Source organism: Bos javanicus, chromosome 25 (assembly GCF_032452875.1).
Source record: "Bos javanicus breed banteng chromosome 25, ARS-OSU_banteng_1.0, whole genome shotgun sequence".
In the NCBI taxonomy this organism is placed as follows: Eukaryota; Metazoa; Chordata; class Mammalia; order Artiodactyla; family Bovidae; genus Bos; species Bos javanicus.
In genome coordinates, this window is record NC_083892.1 from 40,268,600 (window position 1) to 40,293,882 (window position 25,283).

General features: G+C 47.1%; 1 protein-coding gene across 4 annotated transcripts in view; it reads right to left on the reverse strand.

The window, feature by feature from the left end:
* Nucleotides 1-12,468, reverse strand: part of LOC133238799 (protein sidekick-1) — a 733,626-nt gene extending 721,158 nt beyond the window's left edge. For all 4 annotated transcript variants that reach the window (XM_061402289.1, XM_061402290.1, XM_061402292.1 and 1 more), the window contains exon 1: nucleotides 12,025-12,468. In XM_061402289.1, coding sequence (XP_061258273.1) covers nucleotides 12,025-12,265 — 241 coding nt within the window. In that variant the 5' untranslated portion in view covers nucleotides 12,266-12,468. The remainder of the gene's footprint in view (nucleotides 1-12,024) is intronic.
* Nucleotides 12,469-25,283: the final 12,815 nt, after the last annotated feature.

Consider the following 25,283-nt stretch of genomic DNA (forward strand, 5'->3'; position numbering starts at 1 on the left):
GAACCCCTCAAAGATGAATAGTTTTCTCTTTATTTATATCCACTCAAGCTGTTTAACCTATGCACTGAGGTTACTTGAGGTTTCCAGAAGTTCTACTTGGTTCCTTTCCAAATCTGTGTGTTCTCTTCCCAATCTGTGATGTTCTTTCATTGCAGCCTTATTATCGCTAATAATTTTAACCAAGTGATTTCTGTCCCATGTCCCAGGAGCACCTTTCTCCTGTTTACAGCACCTGCCAAAGCTCCTTCATGATGATTCATTTCCTTGTGTGACTGGCATGTTTTATTTCAAGTTCATCCTTAGCATGAGTGGTTTCCTCTGTTGAGTCCCGGGTTGTTCCTCTGCTCTGCAGGACAGTTTCACACTTATTTCTGAGGGCTCCCACAGTTCTGGACCAGATTTTGTGCTAATTTCTTAGCTTGAGGGTTAGTTACACTGTAAGAAATGTTAAATTTCAACCTACCCCCAATGTGAGGTATGGACTTGCTTTTTTTATTCCTAGTTACACACAACCCCAGGAGGACAGCACGTTTCTTTGTACTCCCTCAGTCTAGTGGGCAAGACTTTTCTAGTCTTCTTTTCACAGATGGGACACCCCTCAAGATTTTCTACTGGAAGACCCCAACTCTGCCTTCCTTCCTTAAGCAGACCTAAGACCATGTCTCCTGCTCCTTCATGAGACCCTTGGGTCCTATACCCAGAACTAAAACCACCACAGGCCTTGAGCTCCCAAGTATACCCTGGCTTTGAATTCTCTTTCCACTTCTGACCTTTGGGATTCCTGGTTCACCAGGCTCAAGAATACTTCTACTTGTCCTTGTTCTCTTTTGTCCACAGTTTCAACGTGTTTACAGCAGAGTGGGAGTGGAAGTCTTCTACATCAGCTCCAGTAGCAATATTGCTAGAAGCCTCCAAGGGTCACAAAATAGGAAACTGTGAATTGATCACTTCAGAGAATTGTGATGATTACTTACAGTTTTGCCAGTTGACAACAGCCCACAATTTTTTTCAGCCTTGAGAACAGTTTTTAAATTGGAAAAGATAAATATTCCCAAGGCATTGTCACTATACACTTCAAATGCCTTTGCAGTTCTTTACTTGAGAGTTTTAACAGTATGAGAAAAACACCTGTTGACTCCATTCTCTCACTGCCCATGCACTCTGTAATCAACTTCAATCTGCTTTATGTTCCTACAACTCTAGCGAAATTATACTAAAAAGAATCAACATTTCCCACTTTATCAACAAATCCAATGACCGTTTCTCAGTCCTCATATTAAGCTCACTCTCATCAATCCCTCCCTTCCTCCTTCAGTTTAACCAGTAAGTCGTTGCCACTCTGATATGACTACATTCTAGTCATGACAACTGTTCACCAGCCCCGTTCTGTCCTAATGGCTTGTTACTTCCCTGAAGGCTCTCTCAATACAGGAGACCCAGGTTCGATCACTGGGTCAGGAAGAGTCCCCTGAAGAAGGAAATGGCAACCCACTCCTGTATTCTTGCCTGGAAAATCCCCATAGACCGAGGAGCCTGGCAGGCTACAGTCCATGGAGTCACAAAGAGTCTGACATGACTGAGGGACTAACACTTCAGAACTATGGGAAAAGACAAAATGAATGAGGCATGATTCCTGTTCACAAAAGTGTAAACAACCACACCACCACCTAACATGCACTGGAGACATACTATGTACTTGGCTAAATACCTTTCTTATCTGTCATGATTTCAACTGATTCTCACAATAGCTATATGAAGTAGGTACAACTAAGAAGGTACATTGTACAATTATACTTCAGGGATGAGAAATAATGCTTAAAGAAGATTAAGTAGCCAACCCAAGGAAGCACAGCTAGCTTTTATGGGTCAATTTTATTTTATGCCAAATCTATCTTCTTAAACAGGCTACATTATCTCCATAAGTATTTATATCAAAAGCCCAGAGCTACCCTCTAACTGCAAAATCAACATCCAAACATCTTCTTGACAAGTCTGTCTGGTTGCCTCAAAGGTACCTCACATTAATACACTGAAAATCATGATTACCCTGCCCAAACTAAGGTGTCTAACCTCAGTGACTGACTCCCCTAATCAACCAGTCGTGCAAGTCGGAAAGTCGGACACTACCACCTGACATTCTCACTCAGCCTCTGTATCCAACCTATTGCCAAATCCTGTCCATCTTTTGTCCCCTATTTCTCTCTCAACCCATCCATCTTCCTCTCTCATCTCCAACTCTACCACCCTGGCCCAAGCTGTGACTTTCTCTCACGTCAACAGGTGACACAGTCTAACTTGTCTACAGGCATTCTGGTTTCTCCCAACCCATTCTCAATTTTGCAATCAAAGTGTTTTTTTCTTCTCAAGATAATGCTTTTAAAATACAAATCTGACTATTTCACAACCAAAGCTTTAAGTCAATCTTTATTTCAGAGTCTGAGGCAATAAGAATACAGCCCATTTTAGTCACAAAGAGAAAGGCAATTTCAGTGAGCATCAAGAAGGACCCCAGCACACGAATAGAAGCAAATAGAGATGATGACAAAGAGGACAGCACCTGAGAGGTTTTGAATTTTTGGCTCCAGTGAACTTCCAGATGTTCAAGCTGGTTTTAGAAAAGGCAGAGGAACCAGAGATCAAATTGCCAACATCTGTTGGATCATTGAAAAAGCAAGAGAAAAACATCTATCTTTGCTTTATTGACTACGCCAAAGCCTTTGACTGTGTGGATCACAATGAACTGTGGAAAATTCTTAGAGATAAGAATACCAGACCACCTGATCTGCCTCCTGAGGAATCTGTATGCAGGTCAAGAAGCAAGAGTTAGAACTGGACATGGAACAACAGACTAGTCCAAATCAAGAAAGCAGTACATCAAGGCTGTATATTTCACCCTGCTTATTTAACTTATATGCAGAGTACATCATGCAAAATGCCAGGCTGGATGAAACACAAGCTGGAATCAAGATTGCCAGGAGAAAGATCAATAACCTCAGATACGCAGATAATACCATCCTTATGGCAGAAAGCGAAGAACTAAAGAGCCTCTTGATGAAAGTGAAACAGGAGAGTGAAAAAGTTGGCTTAAAGCTCAACACTCAGAAAACTAAGATCATGACATCTGGTCCCATCACTTAATGGCAAATAGATGGGGAAACAATGGAAACAGTGAGAGACTATTTTGGGGGCTCTAAAATCACTGTAGATGGTGAGTGCGGCCATGAAATTAAAAGACGCTTGCTCCTTGGAAGAAAAGCTATGACCAACCTAGACAGAATATTAAAAATCAGAGACTTTACTTGACCAACAAAGGTCCATACAAAGCTATGGTTTTTCCAGTAGTCATGTGTGGATGTGAGAGTTGGACTGTAAAGAAAGCTGAGTGAGGAAGAATTGATGCTTTTGAACTGTGGTGTTGGGGAAAACTCTTGAGAGCCCCTTGGACTGCAAAGAGATCCAACCAGTCAATCCTAAAGAAAATCAGTCCTGAATATTCATTGGAAGGACTGATGCTGAAGCTGAGACTCCAATACTTTGGCCACCTGATGCGAAGAATTGACTCATTTGAAAAGACCTTGATGCTGGGAAAGATTGAAGGTGGGAGGAGAAGGGGACAGAGGATGAGGTGGTTGGATGGCATCACCAATGAGTTTGAGTAGGCTCCTGGAGGTGGTGATGGACAGGGAAGCCTCGTGTGCTGCAGTCCATAGGGTCACAAAGAGTTGGACACGACTGAGCAACTGAACTGAACTGATCCCAGAGATGGAGCTGAATCCTAAATTTGCCAAGTTTCAAAGTATTTGTCTTGTAACATCGATACCTCAAGATGCCTTCAGTAAAATCATTTTTCTATTAAGTCATTCATACTGACTTTCTAGTTTGCAACCAAGAAAGTCTTAGCTAAGGGGAAAAAAAAAAAAAAAAAACAACCTTAGAAAAGCCAAGAAGACACACTTAGAAAAGGGGGACACACCTACACAGAAAAATAAAACAAATTCCACATAAAGTGAAAATACCTTTGGCCAGAAAATACATAAATACACACAATGTTTGTTAACTCATGTATCTCCTCCTTTTAAAGGTGTTACATAAAATGCTGGAGGCTAAGAGCCATGTTTTCTTTTATGTTCTGCAAATCATCATAGATTGCTGTAGAACTAAACACTGAATAAAAAATTAGAAAAAGCATAACTGTACAATAATATAAATCATAAAGTTGCATCCTTGGAAACCCACTCCCTCTGGGAACAGTTTATACATGCACTCATGTAAATAAAATGTCTTTTTTTCCCCAAGTAATACTTTACCACTACTTTATTTCCTGGTTGTGATTTGCATTGTAAGGTATTATGAATTCACCTTGCTCACAGCCGAGAATTTTATATATTGCATGAAGTGCTGAAAAGCAGTGTACCATGGAAGGGAGGGGAAAAAAATAGCTACACAAACTAGAGATTACATCCTATATAAATACTTTTCCTGTTGCCATCTGGTGGTTCATGTATTAAATCAACACTGACGCTCATTGTACAGCAGGCTTGGTCCACAAAATCAAAACCTCCTATTCTTTTTGCATCACATTTAACACCTAGAGGGAAGGTGAGATAGAACTGACCTTCAACCACAAATATACACAAAACTAAGGCTCACACTACAGAGAAAAACCCATAGATACCTGTGGATTTAACATATGAACAGGTTATACCCATGTGATATAAGCTATGCTCTCTCCCCTCACCCAAAATCTAACTTTCTCAACTAGCCTGCTTGGGTTGGTATAATTCTTAATAAAGGTAACTAACAGCACTCTGAGTAGCCATATTCCTCTTCCAATTGCCACCGTCATTCTTTAGTTACCTTCCTATATTCTTTCTCTTGGAAAGATCATTCATCTTCATAAAAATCAAGCTTACATATTTGAGAGCTTCCAAGCCTCTCACAATAAAGAATCATGTCTAGAATACAGAAGAGAGTTCTAGAAGAGAGAAAAGGCAACAAAACTCTACATCAAAGGCTAAATTTATCTGGGTGATAATATGGGCCCAGGACTCTAGCCCATTCTCACAAGCCCACATCCCCAAAATTACAGACAGACACACACACACACACACATCCCCAAAACACTGCAGAAACTACAGACTTGGCCCATGTTCAACAAGCTAATCTCCAAATATCAATACATTAGAAGATTTATCTGACTGACATTCATTATTAAGAAACTAGATTTAATTGATAGCTGTTATCTTCACTAGACATTGTCTGTATACCAACAGCATGCCAGCTAAGCCTGTTAAAGTGAAAAATAATCACTGTGAATTTTGAGAACCATCTGAGTTACTGAAAGTCCCTAATGAAGACAGCCAACGCAGCACCAGGTAGCGCCCAGGAACAGACAGCATCTACCATCTCGTCAATAACTGATGGTCACTGTCCAGTAAACGTGAACATTCTCATATCACTATCTCATCTCTTTTAAACTTTCTCACTGCATTAATGACCTCCTAGGTTTCAATTAGTCTTGCCCTTTTTTTCTTCCAGCCGTTTAAATAAATAAGCATCTCACATTTTAAAGAAATTTATTCCTCCAAACTTCAGGTCTTCATTGATAAATTGCAGCACTAATTCATTTTAGAGAACCTAAAATTTTGAGTATGAACCACTTTCAGGCTAGAGTAAATATATCATGTGTAAGATGGCAGCACCTAAGGAGAAATATTATATTGCATCTTAGTTATCTTCGACATTGTAAACACCACAGCAAAAGCAAAATGAAGAGAATTAGGTTCTAAGAGCTAAGACATAAGGAGTTATAGAATCCCCAGATAGAAGACACAGAAGCTTGGTAAAGGGCAGAAAAGATGTGACAAAATACAAATCAAAAACTCACGGCAGAACAATTCTGAAGATGTAGTTTAACCTCCAACTTTTACAGGAGAGAAAAAAATCAACTCAGATGCTAACAAACCTGCTAATATAACAAGTTAGTTAGAGAATTAAATTAAAACCAGGTCTACTAATCCTTATCCCAATGCCTTTTGCATTCACCATATCCTTTTTTCTAGGAAAGTTTTATAAAATGTTCTCATTCCCACAGTACTCACAGGAGACCCTGGGGACAGGGAGCCTGCAGCCAGATCAAGGCAAGGAGTGTGTCTTCAGAGCGGCCTGTCAGGGGGTCAGAGCACGTCAAGGCCAGAAGAGCAAAGGAGCAAACAAGCGCTTCCTGAAGCACTGCTCCTGACATCTCTAACCCTGTCTGTACTTGGATATGGGTTAGTAACAATGTGTTTCTCCAGAGCAGGTCTCAGGTATGGGATCAATAACTGGTGGGTGGTATTTATCAAACTATGAGACACTTTTCTATTTCAGGGAATCATTAAAAAAACACAAGACTAATTTCTATGCACTGCTACAAAAGAATGACATGAGAGGCCATCGCTGCAGTTCCATGTGGCAAAATAAGGCACAAATGTTTATATTAGAGATTATTATTTTATTTTTTAAATAAATTTTTTATTTTAAATATTTTATTTAATTAATTTAAAATACATTTAAATTTAATTAAAATAATTAATTTTAAAAATTAATATTTTAAAGTAAAAAAATAAAAGTTCTGTTTTATTAAAAGATTTATGAACTGAGGGTAAATTTTAAGAAAATACCTTATGGAAATGAGGAAGTCAAATTACTAATTAGAATGAAAGGAACTGTATATGTATTAAAATGCCCAGTCACATTAGGTAAAAAACAGTGACTGCTTACCCCAAGTCTTAGCCAGATCATAAACTTACGTCAAGAGCTTTACTTTTTTACTTTTTTTTTTTTTAGATAATTGTATTTTAACTCCTCTTTGTACTATACCTTTCAACCTCATTTTCATTCCCCATCCCCACCTTACTCAGCTTTCATGGATTTGGACTTAAAGAGTCTACTTTCAAAACTACTGCTTTCCTTACTTCTTACAGGAATTTAAGTCATGACCTAGCCACGATTCAGTTTCTGAGTTTCACTCTGTCTCAGTCTCTAGACGTACTCAGCACACATTACTGGTCTCTGACCTCAGGGACACCTGGAAGAAGGCACTCCTTCCCCCACCAAGTTCCCCCAGCGAAACAACACGAGGACTCAGGATGGACAGAATACGAAGGCAACTAGTAGGCAGAATTTCGGAGAAGGCAATGGCACCCCACTCCAGTACTCTTGCCTGGAAAATCCCATGGATGGAGGAGCCTGGTAGGCCGCAGTCCATGGGGTTGCTAACAGTCGGACACGACTGAGCAACTTCACTTTCACTTCTCACTTTAAGCATCAGAGAAGGAAATGGCAACCCACTCCAGTGTTCTTGCCTGGAGAATCCCAGGGATGGGGGAGCCTGGTGGGCTGCCGTCTCTGGGGTCGCACAGGGTCAGACACAACTGAAGTGACTTAGCAGCAGCAGTAGGTAGAATTTAGAGGGCTTCCCAGGTGGCCCCGGTGGTAAAGAATCCTCCTGCCAGTGCAGGAGATGCAGGCTTGATCCTTGGGTTGGGAAGATCCCCTGAAGAAGGCAATCACTCCAGTATTCTTGCCTGGAGAATCCCATGGGCAGAGGAACCTGGCAGGCTACAGTCCATGGGGTCTCAAGCAGTCGATTGTGACTGAGCACATACACAGGTAGGACTAAACTACAATATGCTGTTTGATTCCACTTCATCACCAGTTAGCTTTCCAGAGTGACTTTGATTTACTCCAATATTTGGTGACACAAGAAACTTTCTGGTTAGATATAATCTCAATATGTAGCTGAACTGAACCGGGGTTAGATAAAATGCCTGCTAACAAAAGATCAGTACCTTACAAACCCCACCTCTCTATTCCCATTTGAGGAACTTAAATACATGTACTTGAGTGAGCATTTTCCAAGTGTCCTTCAAAGAAATGGTTAGTATGCTCCTAGTAGTCAATTTTGGGGGGGTTCAAATCTGCCAACAGACTGAGAGGGCTATGCATATTCTTCTCTATTTACCAGACTGTTTAATGCAGTTTTTATTGTTCCGTGGGAACAGTAAATAAGGTAACCTGAACCTTGAGGTCATGTAACTCAGTAGTGTTTGGAAAGCATCGGCCGCCATCTTCCCTCTGGTATTCATCAGACTGCTCCCCGCTCCTGCCCTCCCCCATGAAGCCACAGGCTGCGTGGGAGACACCCCAGTCCACTGGTTATGCACAGAAACCGTGGATCAGGCAGTCTGCCTTCCAATCTGGTTCTACCCCTAGCCCTGAGACCCTAAGCAAATTAGTTAATAGCTCAGCACCTCAGTCTCCTCATAAGCAAAATGAGTACAAAATGCTACATGACTCTCTGGGGTTGTTGTGAAGAGTAAATGAGCCTACCTGTAAAGCACATCGTGCCTGGCACATAACAAGGGCTCAGGAAGGTGAGGTACAGGTGGCCACATGTAAGACTGCACAGAGGGTGACAGTCGCTTATTGTTAGATTTACAGGCCGGTTGCCATCGGTTAACCACGCCACGGGCTGATAAGACGCACTGAACGCTACTAAATGCGGCACCATGAAGACTCTCCGGCGAAGCTAGCAGCCTGGAACTCAAGCTCCACCTGAGACTCAAATTACAAAGATGTGAGAAGTGGGTGTGCGAGTAAGAGGAACAGGGGAAACAAACCACTCTGGGAGGACGGGAAGCAAGGAGGGCCCAAAACGAAGGTAGGTTTGTATTGAACCAATTCAGCTCTGTTTTGAGATTTCTTCAGCAAGCCAGAGGCAGAGTAGACCTTACTCAAGGCTGAGATTTGCCCAAGAAAAGGGATCCACGTAGGAGGCTAGGTCACAGCAAGTCAGGGTAAGGATGACAGAGAACTGGGTATGATTGTGAGACTAGCCTACAAGGATAAAACCATAACACAAAGACACAAGAAATCACCTGCGGAGTTTTTAAACCCGCACATTCTCCCTCCAAAGACCTGCTGGTTGGAGGTAGAGCCCAGAGAGATGAGTATTTTTAAATTGCACTGGTGACTCTGATGCAAACCCCAGACTAGCACAAAGCAGGAACTTGACAATGTCGGTAGGAATAAATAGAATGAGTGACTCAAAAGCTAATTAAGTCTGGAAGACATTTCAAAGTTTGAGATCATAAACATGGAACAAGTGAAAATCAGCTAAAAGTGTAGAAAGCTCACTGGAGTTGTGGGTGGTCCAGCAAGGGGGTGCACAGTCTACAGAACCACAAGACCAGCCAGAAACAAGGTTAAAGGAAAAATCAAGCGATCGTAGATTAAAAAAAAAAAATTAAAACAGTGATTCTCAAACTTTACTGCACACTGGAACCACTTGAGTTTTTATATCTCCTGATGCTCACGTCAAACCAAAAGTCAATTATAACAAGTTCTGGGAATAAGAATCAGCCCTCTGTATTGTTTAGAGCTCGCAGGTGATTTGGACATGCAAACACGGGGAATCAATAGGTGATGGGATGCGGAAAAACTAAGCAAGCCAAGATAGTGGTTCTCAGACTCTGGTTGGGTATCATCAGGGACATGTGGAAGCAAGTTCACCACTTCAGTGTGACTCACTGAAGAACAAAAAGAGCTGGCCCTCTCTAGGTTCACTCAATTCCCCAAGTAATTCTGATACACACCACAGCTGGAGAGCCATGAGTCCAGGGGGCTGGAAATAACTCCAAAGGAGAAACTAAGAACTGTGAACCACCCCAAGCAGTAACTGAGAAGTGCATCCCTACACTTCTCCTCTTGATAAACACAACCTTAACACAAGGCTGTACTGAGCATTATCAGAATCAGTAAGCCTGTAATGGTCCATCAGGAAAGCTAAGACACCACAGACTTCACACAAATGACACACATGACCCCGCCATCCTCCGCCCCAGAAAGCATCCTTCTTCAACACTCAAGTGTGGCTCCCTAGTGGACAACATACGGAAAGCATGCACTGCCACCTGCCTTGAACAACTAAAAAGACTTGGCTCTTTAGCAATGAAGAAAAGTCCCAAACACCCACCAGTGAGCGGACTATGTAATTCAATTATCATTACTGTGTAGAAAGAAACTCCAGGACTATTAAACAGTTACATTTAGAAGACCTGAACTTGGTGTTTCACTTCACGGTCAATTACCCGATTACGCAATCTGCTTAAAACTTGGGTTGTGAAACTATGTAACTTTTACTAGTCCCTATGGCCCTTGTTTTCTCCCAAGGTATCATGGCCAAGCCTAGCCACATGAAAGGCCATTAGAAGGAAACAGTTAAAGAGAAATTAGGAATTGCTTCACCTAGCTACATAGTAATATAGCACTTCTGGCTGGTTCTAACCTAGTGGTAAGTGTTCCATTTAGAATGTTACATCTTATCTGATAAGATTCAAGAGAATACATTCCCCATGCATATGGCCAACTCATCATTCCATCAGAAATCTATAGCAGCCCCAGAATTTTCATTTTCAAGATACATGAGCTTTTGTCAAATGGTGACATCTCCCCTGTAATATGAATTTTCAATATGATATAAAAAATGATGGATATATTACACATTTCACAGAGCACAGAGAACAGAAACCTGTCAATGAATTTAAAATTTGTGACAACCTATTTGAAATTTTACACTGAAAGATCTGTACACTTTATAAACCATGTAAATGTAAAATGTGAAATAGGTAACCCCCTCCCCCCCCTTTTTTTTTACTGGCAATGAGGAATAAAATACTCCACTCTAACAAAGTTTGTCTTAGTACTTGTTTTAAGTTAATTTCACTAACATTGCAGTTGTAAAAAGCAACACACTGACAGCCTTCAAACTGATAAAAACTTAAAAATATATATATATTTCAAAACAAAGCCAGATTTTTCCACTCTGAACTTGTACACAAATCTTTACATGGATTAAGATTCAGAGCTTACTGTAAAGTGCAAGTCACTGTTTTGGGGGGGGGGGGACAGAAAAGGACACTTAATAAACACCCTTTCTATCTTAAAGGTCATCCCTAACTGATTTAGATTTCCTCATTTGAACCTGGCTTCTCTGGCAATCTCCAGATCCCATTTTACAAAACGACTTAATAAATGCTTTTCTACCAAAGTCAGTCATTAAGCAAAAAAGCACAAACAAGCGAAACGAAAATTTTCCAAGTAATGGAGGAGAGTTAAATTAACCAGAAATATGGCAATTTGTTTCCATGTAGCAAAACACGAGAGCGGGCACTTAGGAAAGCCTTGGGGAGAGGGAGGGGGAGGACCTCAGTGCGGATCAATCAGGTTAACATTCACAGGAGAAGGATGAGTTATCTGCTGTTCCACGATCGGATGATAGTTTTGAGATCAGACCTTTGAGATGCGATTCCATTTAAACCATCATCCGTCGCTACACACACATCACCTTCTCTGGACACCGAACACGGGTAATTTAAGTTCAGTGCTCGCATCTGCCGTCCACCTGCCTCCCGCGACGCCGAGGACCACCGAAGCCAAGCCCCTGGAGCCGCCCGCGGCCCCGTGAAAGCCCGCACCGAGAGGGCGCGTGCAGCCAGGTACTTCCACCTCTCCGCCTCCCGCGTCCACCTTCATCCTCCCCAGACCTGCAAACTTCAGCGAGCAGGGATGCTCGGGGGGCCGGGGGGGACGTTCCGGGTCTTGGAAAGAACCCAGGTTTCGGGGGCCAGGCTCGGGAGAGACGCCACCTCCCCGTTCCAGCGGTCACTTGGCGCCGGCAGAGGGGCAGCACCTCCTCAGACCAGCGCGGTCTCCGGGGGCACAGGGGCGGGTGGGGGCGGCGCGGGGCCGAGGGCGAGGCCGCGGGCACCCGAAGTTCTGCTCCGCCAGCCGCCGGGCTCCGGACCTGAGGGGCGGCGGGGCCTGGGGCGGCGCAGAGGCTCCAGGTGGCCGGCGCCTCGGACCCTGACAGGCCGGCGCCGCCCGGCGCGCTGAGGGGCGAAGGGCTCCCAACTTGGAGGCTCGGGCGAGCGGCCCTCGGGGCGCCTCCCCGCTCCCGGCCCGCGTCCGCGCCGCGCTTACCTTGAGCCAGCGCCCGGAGCAAGTGCAGCTGCAGCGCCGCGAGCGCCCACCACCCGCGCCGCCGGCCCGCGCTCAACTTTGTCGCCGGCCGCCCGCCGCTCTCCCCCGCGTCCCCGCCGGGGCTCCCGGGCGCCGCGCGGGCTCCTCGGGGCCGCCGCTCGGGGCCGGGCCGGGACCCCCGCGGCCGCCCCGGGCCCGCCGCGCCGCCGCCGCCGGCCGCCAGCCCGGCGCCCCGGGCCATGCCGAGGAGCCGCCGCCGCCCCCGGCCCCGGCCTCGGGCCCCGAGTGCGGGACGGCGGGCGGGGGCCTCCGAGCCGGGCGTCCAAGTGCTGAGGGGCGCCGGGCGCTGAGGGGCGCGGCGGGGGAGAAGTTGTCCGCGAGGAGACGCCTGTCACGCCGGCTCCGCGGCCGGAGCGCCCGGGCCGCGCCGCGTCTCTACAAGGGTCCGGCGGGCGCTGAGGAGACGCCGCCGCCCCCGCCCGGCGCTGAGGAGAAAGTGCGCCCGCCCGCGCGCCGCCGCTCGCTCGCCCGCCGCCGCCGCCGCCGCCGCGCCCCATTCACAGCCCGGCCGCACGCGCCGCCCGCCCGCGCCCGCCGCCGCCGCTGATTGGCCGAGGGGAGGCGGCTCGCGGCCCCCCGCGTCCCGCCCCCACGCCCTCGCCTGCTTTCAAACTCGCCGCGCCCGCCCGCCTGGAATTTCGCGCCGGGCCCCAGGGCTCCACTCGGGCGGCTTCCCGCGCCGGCTGCGCCCCCTAGGGACGCGCGGTGGGCACTGCAGGCCGGCGCCGGCTCTGCACGCGCGACCCGGGCGGCTCCCGCGGGGGCGGTCCGGCCTCGCCCAGCCCCAGCGCGCCCGCGCGCAGGTGGGCTCTCCCGTGCGGCCGCCGGACGGGCTGGCTGGCGGGCGGACGGCTGGTGGGCGCCCCTCTCGCAGCGCCCCGGCCCGCCTTCCCCGCTGCCCCCTGGGAGCCGCCCCCTCCCGCCCGCTCGGCTTTAGGGTGATTAGGCGCCAAGTTGCCGGGATTGCAAACGAGAAACACGCCGGATCGGGTTTTCAGATCCCAGCAACTAGAGGCACCTGTGGGTGCAGACCCGCCGCCTGTTGAAAGGAGTGGACACTGGCTTTGGAAGCGCGTCCAAGGTCATGAGCGGCCGGCGGGGAGCTCAGCTTGAGCTGCTTCCCAGCGTGGGGTGGGCGGGCCTCCTAAGGGAAGCATCTGCTAGGGGGATGGTCTCCCAGGGGGTGGGTCTCCTAGGGGGAGGGCCTCCCAGACGGAGGGTTCACTAGGAGAAGGATCTCCCAGGGGGAGGGTCCGCTAGGGGGAGGGTTCACTAGAAGGATCTTCCAGGGGGAGGGTCGACTAGGGGGAGGGTTCACTAGAAGGATCTCCCAGGGGGAGGGTCCTCTAGGGGGAGGGTCCCTGCGTGAAGATGGTCTCCTAAAGCAAGGGTCCCCCAGGGGAGGGTCCTCTAGAGGGAGGGTCTCCTGCTGATTCTGAGCCAAAGCGAGGTGGGCGCGGTCGGCGGAGCTCCGCCGCATGTGGTAAGCATTAGTCGAGTTTATGGGGTGAACTAAGCGCCCTGGAGGCTGGGAGGCTAGAATTTTTGTGGGAGGAGGGCCTGGAAAGTGACACGCAGTCTGAGGCCCGGGCCTGTGATGACTGAGTGCGATCGCGTAGGTGGTGATGGCAGCCGGACAGGGCCTGCGCCCCGCTCGGGGCTGTGTCCCCAGGAAGCTCTGGGTGCAGGTTCCTTGTTGCTGCATTTGTTGCTCCAGGCGAGGACAACTCAGGCGGGAGAGTGGACAGCAGGTCACGAAGCCGAGGTTTCTGAGCGGGGGTTAGCTCCGGCTTTCAGAGCACCCACTGTGCGCTCCCCAGCCTCTGCTAAGTCTGAACAATGACCCTGAGAAGGAAAGGTGGGGAAACTGAGGACCGAGGACAGCAGCCAGTTGAGGAGGTGGATTCTGAACGGGATGGGATCCCAGGCCCTGCCCTCTGCCCACTTCTACTTCGGGCGAGGAGGGCTGAAAAGTGAGATGCAACCCAAAGCCAGCGTGTTCTCTAACGCCCTCTGGAAACACGGGTGTGCGCTGACTCCAATACCACAGCAGAGCCCTGGGGACCAAGGGTGTCCGAAGGGCACTGAGCGGCGGGCTGGGGAGGGGGGCTATATCAGTTTCCCTTGCAGCAGCCCTGTGTATACTCAGTGGCTAGGTACTGTCTGACTCTGCACACATACCCTGCCACACACACGCCCCACCCATGGACTGTAGCCCACCAGGCTCCCCTGTCTGGGATTTTCCAGGCAAGAATATTGGAGTGGGCTGCCATTTCCCTTTCCGGGATCGAACGTGAGTCTCCTGCATCTCCTGCACTGGCAGACAGATTCTTTACCACTGAGCCACCAGGGAACCCCTATTATTCTTACCTTATGCAGCAGCCCTGGGCCTCTGCTAACTTGCAGGGTTATGTAAGAGTCTAGAGAGGAAAATGAGCCGTGCCTACCGGATGTTGACCACCCCAGCAGGCCAGCCCTGTGCCAGAGCATCACACTCACCCTGCCACACACCGTGTGAGAGGTGTGCCCCTAGTGCAGCGGGGGAAACAAGATAAAAGAGGTGAAGTGGCTTTGTTTCTAAGCACCTCTGCTTTGCTCAGAGATGTGGAGGGGGTGGGAGGGAACCTGTGGAACAGATGAGGGTTTGGAGGTCTCAGCTCCACTCTTGCCAATTGTGAGATCTGGGCAAACTGCTGACCATGTCCCTGTAAAGAGTAAGGAACAAGTCCCATTTCACAGGGTTGTTGGGAAGGAGTGAGATAATTCCCAGTCAATAAACGCTTGTTTCCCTTTCCTCATACCAGTGTGTCCTGAAGCAAACCACCCTCGCTCTGCCTGCCAGCGAGTCCAGTCCACACTTAACCTCTTCCTTTCGTCCAGGAACACATGCCCATCCATGACCTTCCTTGCAAATGGCAGCGCGTGCCCATCTTGCTGTCCGGTGGCTCAGTCGTGTCTGACTCTCTGCACCCCCTTGGAAGGCAGCACGCCAGGCTTCCCTGTTCTTCAGTGGCTCGGGCAACTTCTTGACGTCAGGACGCTCAAAAAAGTGCCCCGAGCCTCTTTTGCTGTGATTGATTTTGCAGTTCAGAGGAACCTTTATGGAAACTTGCTTGGAAATTGGATAGCCAAGCCAGTATGCTGGAAGTTGCAGCAGAAGCATTGACATCACTGCTACTCCGAAAGGTCTGGAGACACCTCTGGGAAATTTTTTATTCCAGAATCATCCTGAGTAAGTGAGGCTCTAATGGCGTCTCATTTTACAGTTGAAGGAACCAAGCCAGGGAAGTTTAATAGATGCAAAGTAGCCGTGATAAAGCCAGAGCAGGAGCCCAGTTCTCTTGAGCCCAATTCTAAGACTTTTTCCACACCAGACAGTGTTACCTCTTACATGACCCATTAGGTTACTGTCTTAGGGGATATGTTTAGACTCTAGGTATTCTTGAAAACAGATTACAGAGAAACCCATCTATAATGCTGGGGCAAGGAGGTGGCCAACACAGAACTGGAATGTTTCTGCCCCAAAGGGCCAATTAATTTCTCAGTGTAATTTTATCCAGCCCAATAAGAAGGTCTCAAGAAGTGGACATTTTATACATTTTAAAAGCTTTAGCCATACACGTATTCTAAAGGACCAAGGTGTGGAGGCATGTTACTCCATGAAACCAGAGTTATTTTTCTTTAAAAAAAAAAAAAAAAAAAAAAGAGCTACGGCTAGTTCCTATTTCCCAGAACAAGAAGTTAGGGTTTTCCCTGCTTACTTAGAGAAAGGATTTTCAGAACAAATGATAATTGAAGTGGAGTTAGTACTGTTCGCTGAGACCGCTGGTATTTTCAACTTGTCATAAACTGAAGCTCTTCCAGATGTAGTCCATGGGCCATCAGCCTCATCTGGGAGCTGGTAAGAAATAGAGAATCTCAGTCCCTTCCTGGACCTGCTGAATCAGAATCCATAGTTTAACAAGATCTCCAAGGGATTCACATATGAATTAAAGCTGGAGAATCACACTGTCTCAAAAACATAATAGACATGATGACTACAGCTCTCTCTTCTCACTCTTCCTCCCTACAGACCTCTTTTCCTTCATTCTGTGCTTTTTCCCCCCTCTTCTTTTGCCCATAATGGGTCATGAAATAAAAGGAAAGATTTTTATTCATGATAGAGTTATAATTTTGCCTTTTTAAAAGGAACATATGCATCTTCCTAGAACATAATAGACTCAACTGTGTAGACTCAATACACTTATGGGACCGTGGGGAGGGGGGAGAGAAACAAGCAACAAACTCCATATAAATGGTATTTATGTCAGTACAGAAAATAGATGAACAATTCCTAACAGGAAGATGAGCAAAGCCCATGAACAGGCAAGTCTAGAACAAATACAAAGGGAAAAATCAATGCTTGAAGAATGCCCAAAGAAATTGATCCAAGAAATAAAAAATTTAATAGGGCTTATAAAAATGTTAAAGGACTGACAATGGCAAGTAGTGGTACGTGGAAAAGGGTACTCGGGTTGTGGGTGGAGATATAAATTAAGCCTTTCTGGAGAGAAACCTGCAATCTGTAACTAAGCTTTAAATGCAAGTTGTCTTTGATCTAGCCATTCTACCTCACAGATACACAAACGTGTGCCCCAGGTTGTCCACTGCAGCACTGCTAATAATAGCAAAAATGGGAAGCAACCTAATTGTCCATCCAGGAAGTTTAAGTACAATAAGGTGAATCCACACAATAAAATCCCACGTGACTGTTAAAAGAATGAAGCAGACAAAATCAATACAGAAATGTCCACTATATGCAGTTAAGTGTTCTCTACTATAAAGTTATAGGGCAAGTGTAAATAAAATAATACATTTTATGTTCATTTTATTCTTTTTTTCTAAAAGGGTGGACACCAAACTTAAATGTTTCCTTTAGGGGATTTAGAATTATATGATTTTTCTCGACTTTAAAAAAAAATTTCAAATGTGAATATGTATTTCATAATAAACAAAGAGCTTATTTTTAAAAAGCAGATGGCGAGGAGCCCGAGTCATTTCTCACCTATCACTCATTAAGAAACGTCCCTCGTGGGTTCTCAGTGGCTCTTCTGAGAAAAATATTCCCCGATCCCATTAGAGGCTAAGTTACTGCATCCACATCTCCGCACAGGGATGGTGGGCCCATCCACGTGCAAACCAAGGCAAGATGGAGGGGATTCCTTCATCTGGCTTCCCTGGCCTTCTGATAGATGTCTACCCTCCGAATGCCTTAGTCTCACTCGAAAATCCTCACCACCTGCCTATCCTGCCCTCGCCCTCACCTTTGTTCCGTTGCCTAGCAACCCATTAACAAGCCACCAGGTGCTGCCTTTGATTCCCATGGGGGCCTGTGCTTTGGTTACCTTAGAGCCAGCCCAGTTTCCTGAGAATCTTTTCAGAGACTGAAGTCTCTTGTGAAATGCTCTTCTTAAGGGGGCTGCAAAAAAAGACAGGTACCAGATGTTTGGTTCCCAGGTGGCTCGGTGGGTTAAAGAATCTGCCTGCAGTGCAGGAGACGCAGGAGATGGGGGTTCGATCCCTGGGTCAGGAAGATCCCCTAGAGGAGGGCATGGCAACCCATGCTAGTATTCTCGCCTGGAGAATCCAAAGGACAGAGGAGGCTGGTACGCTACAGTCCATGGATCTCAGAGTCAGACACAACTGAGGTGACTGAGCATGCACACATGCGCCAGAAATTTACCAAGCCTCCAAAATCTTCCACCAGCCTTCTTTACAGGTAATTGTCCTTCACCTTTCTAAGTTCTTAACGTGTGGTCCCACGCCATCATTATCATCACCTGGTCGGAAATGCAAATCCTAGGACGTCACCCCAAACGTCAGAATCTCGGGGTGAGCCCTCAGGGGATTCAGATGCATGCTCAAGTTGGAAGACCCACTGGAAAGTAACTCCTTCCGTTCTTATTTCTCAACAAGTGTTTATTAAATTCCTGGTTTGGGCCAGCTCCAGTGCTAGGCAAGAGAGAAACAAGCAATTACAGTAATTGTGTGATAAGCAAAAGCACTTAAAGGAACATCTGAGAAAAGATCTCGAAGTCTGGGGGAATCAAGGAAAGTTTTCCAGAAGTCAAGTCTAAATGTAGACCAGAGGGATAAATGGGAATTGAGTCAATAGCCGGGAGACAGAAGGACGTTTCAGACAGAGGGAGCACCAGGTGAGGAAGCCCAGAGTGTGAATTTTAGCATGACACCAATGAACATCTACTTAAGGTTTTTAACAGGCAGTTACACAATGAGATACATTTTTAGAAGCATCATTCGGATGGTGGGTTGGACTGGAGTTGGGGCAAGATTGGAAGCCAGGAGACCTGCTAGGAGACCATTGCAGCAATTAAATAGGAAGTGGCGGGGGATGGCAGAGAAGGGGCAGATTGAGGAGCTATGTAGAAGGTAGGATCCATACTTGAGGAAGGGAGGTGTCTAAGAGGACTCCTGCTTTCTGGCTTGAGCAGCTAGAAAAACAGCCTTTTGTTTCTTAAGAGGGTGAACACAGGTGGAGGAACAGGATTGGAGGGATGAAGGTGGGAGAAACACTGATTCCACTTTGAATGTTAGAGTTGAGATGTCTGTGGAACAACATCGCACAGATATGAACACTAGACACATGGATCTGGGGGTAAAACTGAGAAGGAGGGAGCAGAGGTTGGGGAAAGGCAGGAGAGGGTGTGGTGTCCAGCCGATGGGGAGACGGGTGACTTCAGCAAATCTTCAATGGCAAAGACAGCAGAGTGTCCAGGAGCTCTGGATGGAAAGGTGACCCCTGGATTTAGTGACCAAGGTGTCCTCCCAGACCTGGGACAGCAGTTTCAGCGGGAGCCTGAGCCAGCCCCAGGTGGGGGAGGAATGAGTGGGAGATGGAGGTGACATTTTCAAGAGGTTTAGTGCGAAGGTGAGGGTAGAAGGTGGCAAGATTACTTGGTGTTTCAGGGAAGTTTCTTTTCTGTAGAAAGAGAGACCCAAAAAGAGAGGTTGGTAATTAATAGCTCAGGGTCCTGAAGACCCTTGGGAAAGTGAAAAGTGAAAGTCACTCAGTTGTGTCCGACTCTTTGCGACCCCATGGACTATACAGTCCTTGGAATTCTCCAGGCCAGAGTACTGGAGTGGGTAGCCTTTCCCTTCTCCAGGGGATCTTCTTGACCCAGGGATAGAACCTGGGTCTCCCGCGTCACAGGCGGATTCTTTACCAGCTGAGCCACAAGGAAAACCCAAGAATACTGGAGTGGGTAGCCTAGCCCTTCCCCAGCGGATCTTCTCGACCCAGAAATCAAACCGGTGTCTGGTGCATTGCAGGTGGAGTCTTTACCAACTGAGTTATCAGGGAAGCCCAGACCCCTGGGAGTGTCCCATCAAGTGAAGGTTTGACCATATACAGGGGAAGGCCATCCAGGCCGCTGTAAAGGGAGGCCAGGGAGAGGGGCAGGGGGCACAGCTTAGTTGGTGAGCAGCTGGAGAAAGTTAAGGAAGATGTGGTTGATATTTTCTGTTTACTTATCTATCCTCTCTCTCTTCATCACTCTCTTCCACAGGGGACCTTAGTTATTTTAGGCATAGAAAGAGGAAGGGAGTTGGCAGACTTTGAGAAGTTTTGAGATATTTGCTTTAGAGGAAGGGTGAGACTTTAACAACAGATTCAGACAGACATCTCCCCACCTGGCTTCACACGCTCATGTTGGTGCTCAGCCGCTTCAGTCACTTCCGACTGTTTGCAACCCCGTGGACCGTAGCCCGCCAGGCTCCTCTGTCCATGGGATTCTCCAGGCGAGAATACTGGAGTGGGTTGCCATTTCCTCCTCAGGGGATCTTCCCCACCCAGGGATCAAACCCGCGTCTTTTGCGGCTCCTGCACTGCAGGCAGAGTCTTTACCGCTGAGCCACCAGGGAAACTCGGTTTTCACAGAAGCATGATATTTAACCCTCACAACAATCTCTGTGATAGGAAATGTGTTTCTGCGCTTCACTGAGGTTCAGTGAGCTTCCATCACTTGTCCAGGGTACCCAGCCAATGAGCGGGGGTTTTAAGCTATGTCCTGTGCTGTCTTCTACTTCGGAGGCAGCCAAGACAAAATACTGTACAGACAGCATCATGAAAACTGATCAGAGGGGACCTTAAAAGGCATCTTGTTTAAAAGAGGAACTTTTAAGTCAAACACAGGAAAGCTCTTAATTCCCTTTGGGAACAAGGCATGGAAGCGATGGGATCTCAGAGCTGAAAAGGAGAGTCAGAACGGATCTTAATGCCTATTAAGTCCAATCGTCTGCCGGAGGCACTCAACTCCTCTTGGTCCGCCCTCAAGATTGTTCCATTTGGAGAAAGCTCTGGTTACGACCAAGGTCTCACTTGCCCTGAATTATAATCGGCCTCTCTGCAACGTCCATCCGCTGGTCCTTGGATGCACTCAGGAGCTTAGGCAAGCATCACTACTTCTTGTCTCCAGTGCCCCAGTGGTGTGTGGTTCACTGGAAAAAAATAAACACTTGTTTAAAAGTAAATAGTGGAAGGAGCTGTGGACTGAAGGTTGTTGAGAGCTGGAGAATAATCTAGTCCCATCATTTACCCATGGAACAACGGGTAATTCCACTGTCCCTCTTTTGGCTTCAGTGTCATCATCCCAAAATGTGATATAAAAAAAAAAAAAATCTCTTTACTCTGCTCACAGGTTCTGAGAGTCAGGAATTTAATCAAGGTTCAGCCAGGAAAGGACTGGGGACTGGAATCATCTGGAATATCCTCATCGATGTCTGGTACCTGCATTGGGATTACTTGCAGGCTGGGCTGGATTGCAGCTGTTCCCCAGACTGCATTCATGCAGTTCCTCCATATGACTTGGGCTTCCACACGACATAGCAGCTGAGTCTGAGAGTGAGTGTCTGGAAACTGTATGGCCTCGCATGACCTAGCCTTGGAAGGAATGCACCATCACTCCATCTATCTGTTGAGACTGGCCCATATTCAAGAAGAGGGAGAATTAGATGCTATCTCTTCACTGGGCTGGAGGTAGCGCAGAGGCCAAGTCACCTTACAGGAGGGCAGACAAGTTGCGAAATACTGTTGTAGCCATCTTGGAAAATAGTCTCCCAGAGACAATCCCTGTGGACTCAGGGAAATATTGGGTTGGCCAAAAAGTTTGTTCAGGTTTACCCTGCCATCTTACAGGAAAACCCCAAAGAACTTTTTGGCCAGCCCAGTACTTGGAAGAAGAGTATTTTGCAGGGTCCAGGAGTCCTGCCTTAGAAACCCAGGGTTCAGATTAGAAACACACAGCCCTCCATGTCAGCCACTCCTTCTACTGCTAAGTATTATGTGTCCACCCCCCAAAGTCATGTGGAAAGCCTAATGCCCAATGCCTTAGAATGGGGCCTTACGTGGAGAGTGGCTTTCAAAGAGGCGACGTAAGCTACCATGGGGTCAACAGGGCAGGCTCTAATCCATTCTGACTGGTGTGTTTGAAAGAAGCGGAAATTTGGGCACACAGGAACACCAGGATGCCCACACAGAGGAAGACCCTGAAGAGGTGGCAAAGCAGGCAGCCATCCACAAGCCAAAGAGAGAGGCTTCGGAAGGAACCTGCCAATGCCATGGACGCGGATCTCTGGCTTCCAGAACTGTGCGAAAGCTTGATTCTGTTGCCTAAGCCACCCAACCTGGAATCTGTCAGGGCAGCCCTAGCAAACGGATACAGTGAGTGACTCGCTGTCACGGTTATGGGCACAGTCATCGCTGCCCACCCGTGCTCCTTGGCACCTCAGCCGCAAGTAGAACATTTATTATGTGTTTTTACCTTTCACTCTCCTGTGCTCTATTCAATTAGGAAGTGAAGCTGAGAACTGATTGCCTCCATCATTCTGAGAAGTTATTAAATGAAAAGAGGTGCATGACCGCAGGGTCACACAGACTGTGCACAGTGCTCTGGTGACACATGTATGTGAAAAGCTTTAAAAGAATTCATATTCTTTGGCCCAAGATTACATTCCAATAAATATCTCTTTAAAATAATTGAAAATGTGAAGATTCATGTATAAGAATGCTTATCTTGGCATTGTTTGTGATAGGGAAAAAATATTGGAAGCCACCTAAATGTCTAAAAGTAGAAATTATTATACATCATGGTTTATCTGCTTCATGGAATACTGCAAAATTTATTAAATCTGTATTTTCAAAGACTATTTAATGACCTAGGAAAATGGTCAGGATAAGTGGGAGAAGTTGTCTATACCATTTTTCTTTTTTAAAAAAAAATATGGAATACATGGGTATATTTTGGATGGATGGATGACTGTAAAGATGGATAAATATTAAAAAACAATTGGAAGAAAATGCACCAAAATATTAATGGTGATCGCTCCTGTATAGGATTATAGGTGACATTTTCATTAAAAATTTTAAGAATTCTAGACTGAATACATTTCACTTTATAATAAATAGTGAGTAAACAAAAATAAGTTATGTTTTAACGTGGAGGTGGTAGCAGCCACTCTCTCCTCCCACCTGAGGAGCAAAGAGCATTTATCCAGCTCATACTGGGAGATGTTTGGAATTTCCAGTAATGCTGCCTCTTCCTACTTCTGCTTCTTTTGTCTTTTCTTTTGTTTTTAGTTTTTAATTGGGGGATAACTGCTTTACAACGTTGCATCAGTTCCTGCTGTGCACCCACGTGAACCGGCTGTGCGAGCACATCTACAGCCGCCCCACCCCTTCCCCGCCCGCGAGGTCCTCTCAGAGCGCTGGGCTGCTGTGCGGGATGGACAGCAGTGTCCCGCTCGCTATCTATGTCACACATGGCAGTGTGTATGTGTCGAGGCTGCTCTCTCAGTTCCTTTTCCTCTCAAAAACCATTACAACTGAGTCAGCCTCCTGGCCCTTCTGGCTCCATTCTGGGGCCAACCGTGGCTCCAAAGAACACGGTGGTGGGAGGACCAAGAATCACAGGATTTGAGAGCTGGAAGGGGCCTCTGAAACCATCTCGTGCAACAGTTATTTATCCTGTTGTCGGCTGGACAAGCAAGAAGAGTGTGGCAGAACACCCCAGCTTGCCAGAGTGAGCAAGTGAGTGAGTCTCTCGGCCATGAGGCTGTCTGCGTCATTCCCCAAGCTATTTGTATTTTCAAGTGCACCGTTTCCATAAATCTGCTACAGGGGGAAGCACAGGACGGGGAGGACATGGTTTCGCAGCAACGTGCGTGAGGACAGGGAAGCCTGGCGTGCTGCAGACCATGGGGTCACAAAGAGTCGGACATGACTGAGTGACTGGACAACAAGGGACTCACAAGGAGGGGGTACTCTCTGTGGAAGGCAATCCAACATTCAAAATCATAGTTGCAAAAGGAGAGTGAAGAAAGTTAAAAGGAACACCCAGCAAGGAGGGGCTAGGGCGTGAGGGGAGAACAGTGAAAGAGAGGCATTTCATGAAGCAGTGGGACAATGAGCGATGTCATCTAGTGACCAGGTGCCCTTCCCAGGAAGATCCAGTATTCTATCTGTGTCTTGCCTGACATGTGCCAGCAAAAGTGCACAGTGCCTGCCCGAGCCCTTCCCTGGGTCCCCGGCTGACAGCACCGTGTAGCTCCTCCCTAGATGCATTACCCAGGTTTGCCCCAGTGAAGCTCATTTGCCACTTTCCTGCCCAGGCGCTAAGCCTTGAAGACCTCCCGTCATTCATCTCCATTGGCCTGATGTACCACCACCCAGGAAGGTCCAAGGCCAAGTGCCGAGTCACTGACTTCACTGGGCAGTCTTCTTCCAGACTGTTTGCAAAAGTGTCACAAGGGACCATTTCCAGGGCTCCTCGTCGGGGTCCCGCCAGTTGAACTGCTCCTGCCAGAGTTGCCTCTTCATTACTGTTCTTTTCTCCCTAAGTCATTTTCTCATTCATTAAAAAAAAAAAAAAAAACAACCCACACTGCCCACCCCATCCTACGCTAACTAAAGGTTTAAAAATAGATGTTGGGGCAGAACAATGTCAAGGGCTCTTCGGAAATCTAAAATACTCTTTCTATGTGTTTCCTTTTCTGCTCATTTACTCCCTAACAGAGATGTCATCAGCTCAATTTCCTACACCAAAATGATGACACTTTTCCCAGAATCTCTCATCTCCTTTGGTTGGTGTTGGAGGATCATTACTATTTATAAGTGAGACACTATCTTGCCCTGAGCAGAAGTGACATTCCCTTTGCTGTCCTCAAAGTCCCCTCCTTGATATTTTAACAAATAACCTTTACCCTCGTTGTGCAGATCCATGGGGTTCTCAATATGAAAATGATGAAAAAGATCCAGGCTGCTGCCCTGGCTGGTGAGAGCAGGTGGACAGTGGCCCAGAGTGTGGGAGCCCCTAGGAGGAGGGGTTGGGGTATGAACTCTGGGTTGTTCGGTTTGCATATGAAAGGTACGCTATGGGTGAGTTGTTTACCGTCTCTAGAAACTGGTTAGCCAGCCTTAGGAGAACATCCCTCCAGGGTCTGCAAGTTCCCAAGATAGCAAAGCATCAAAAGTACAGAATAAGAAAATATGATTAACATACATGGTTCTCATTAGTATCACTCAGGGGGCTTTAGAAGCACACCCCAGGCCAACTAAGTCAGACTTTGGAGGTAACTGGTGAGTCTGCTGGGAACCAGCACCTCACACCAGTTCCCCAGAGATAAACAAGGAAAGGGCTTCCCAGGTGGCTGAGCTGTAAAGAACCCGCCTGCCAATGCAGGAGATGCGAGTTCAATCCCTGGGTCGGGAAGAGCCCCTGGAGGAGGAAATAGCCACCCACTCCATTATTCTTGCCTGGAAAATCCCATGGAAGGAGAGCCTGGCAGGCTACAGTCCATGGGGTCACAAAAGAGTCAGACATGATTTAGTGACTAAACAACAGCCAAAGAGGAAAAAGCAGTGGAGGAGGTCCTGGCCTGGCCAACCCTTAGCTGGGAGATCTAGGTCAGGCCACTGTCCTTCCAAGAACCTTGGTTTCCTCCTCTAGGAAATGAAGAATCTCTTTCAGGCTTCATGGTAGAGGACAATCCAGAACTTGTAAATTCTCTGTAGTTACAACAAGTTCCACAAATACTGTTGTTATTGTTTTGCCAATGTCTTATCCCGAGAGCTTTTGAGATCGTTTCAGGAGCAGGACTCTTGACAATGTTTTCATCTTCTTCTCATGGCACACATTTTTCTCTGT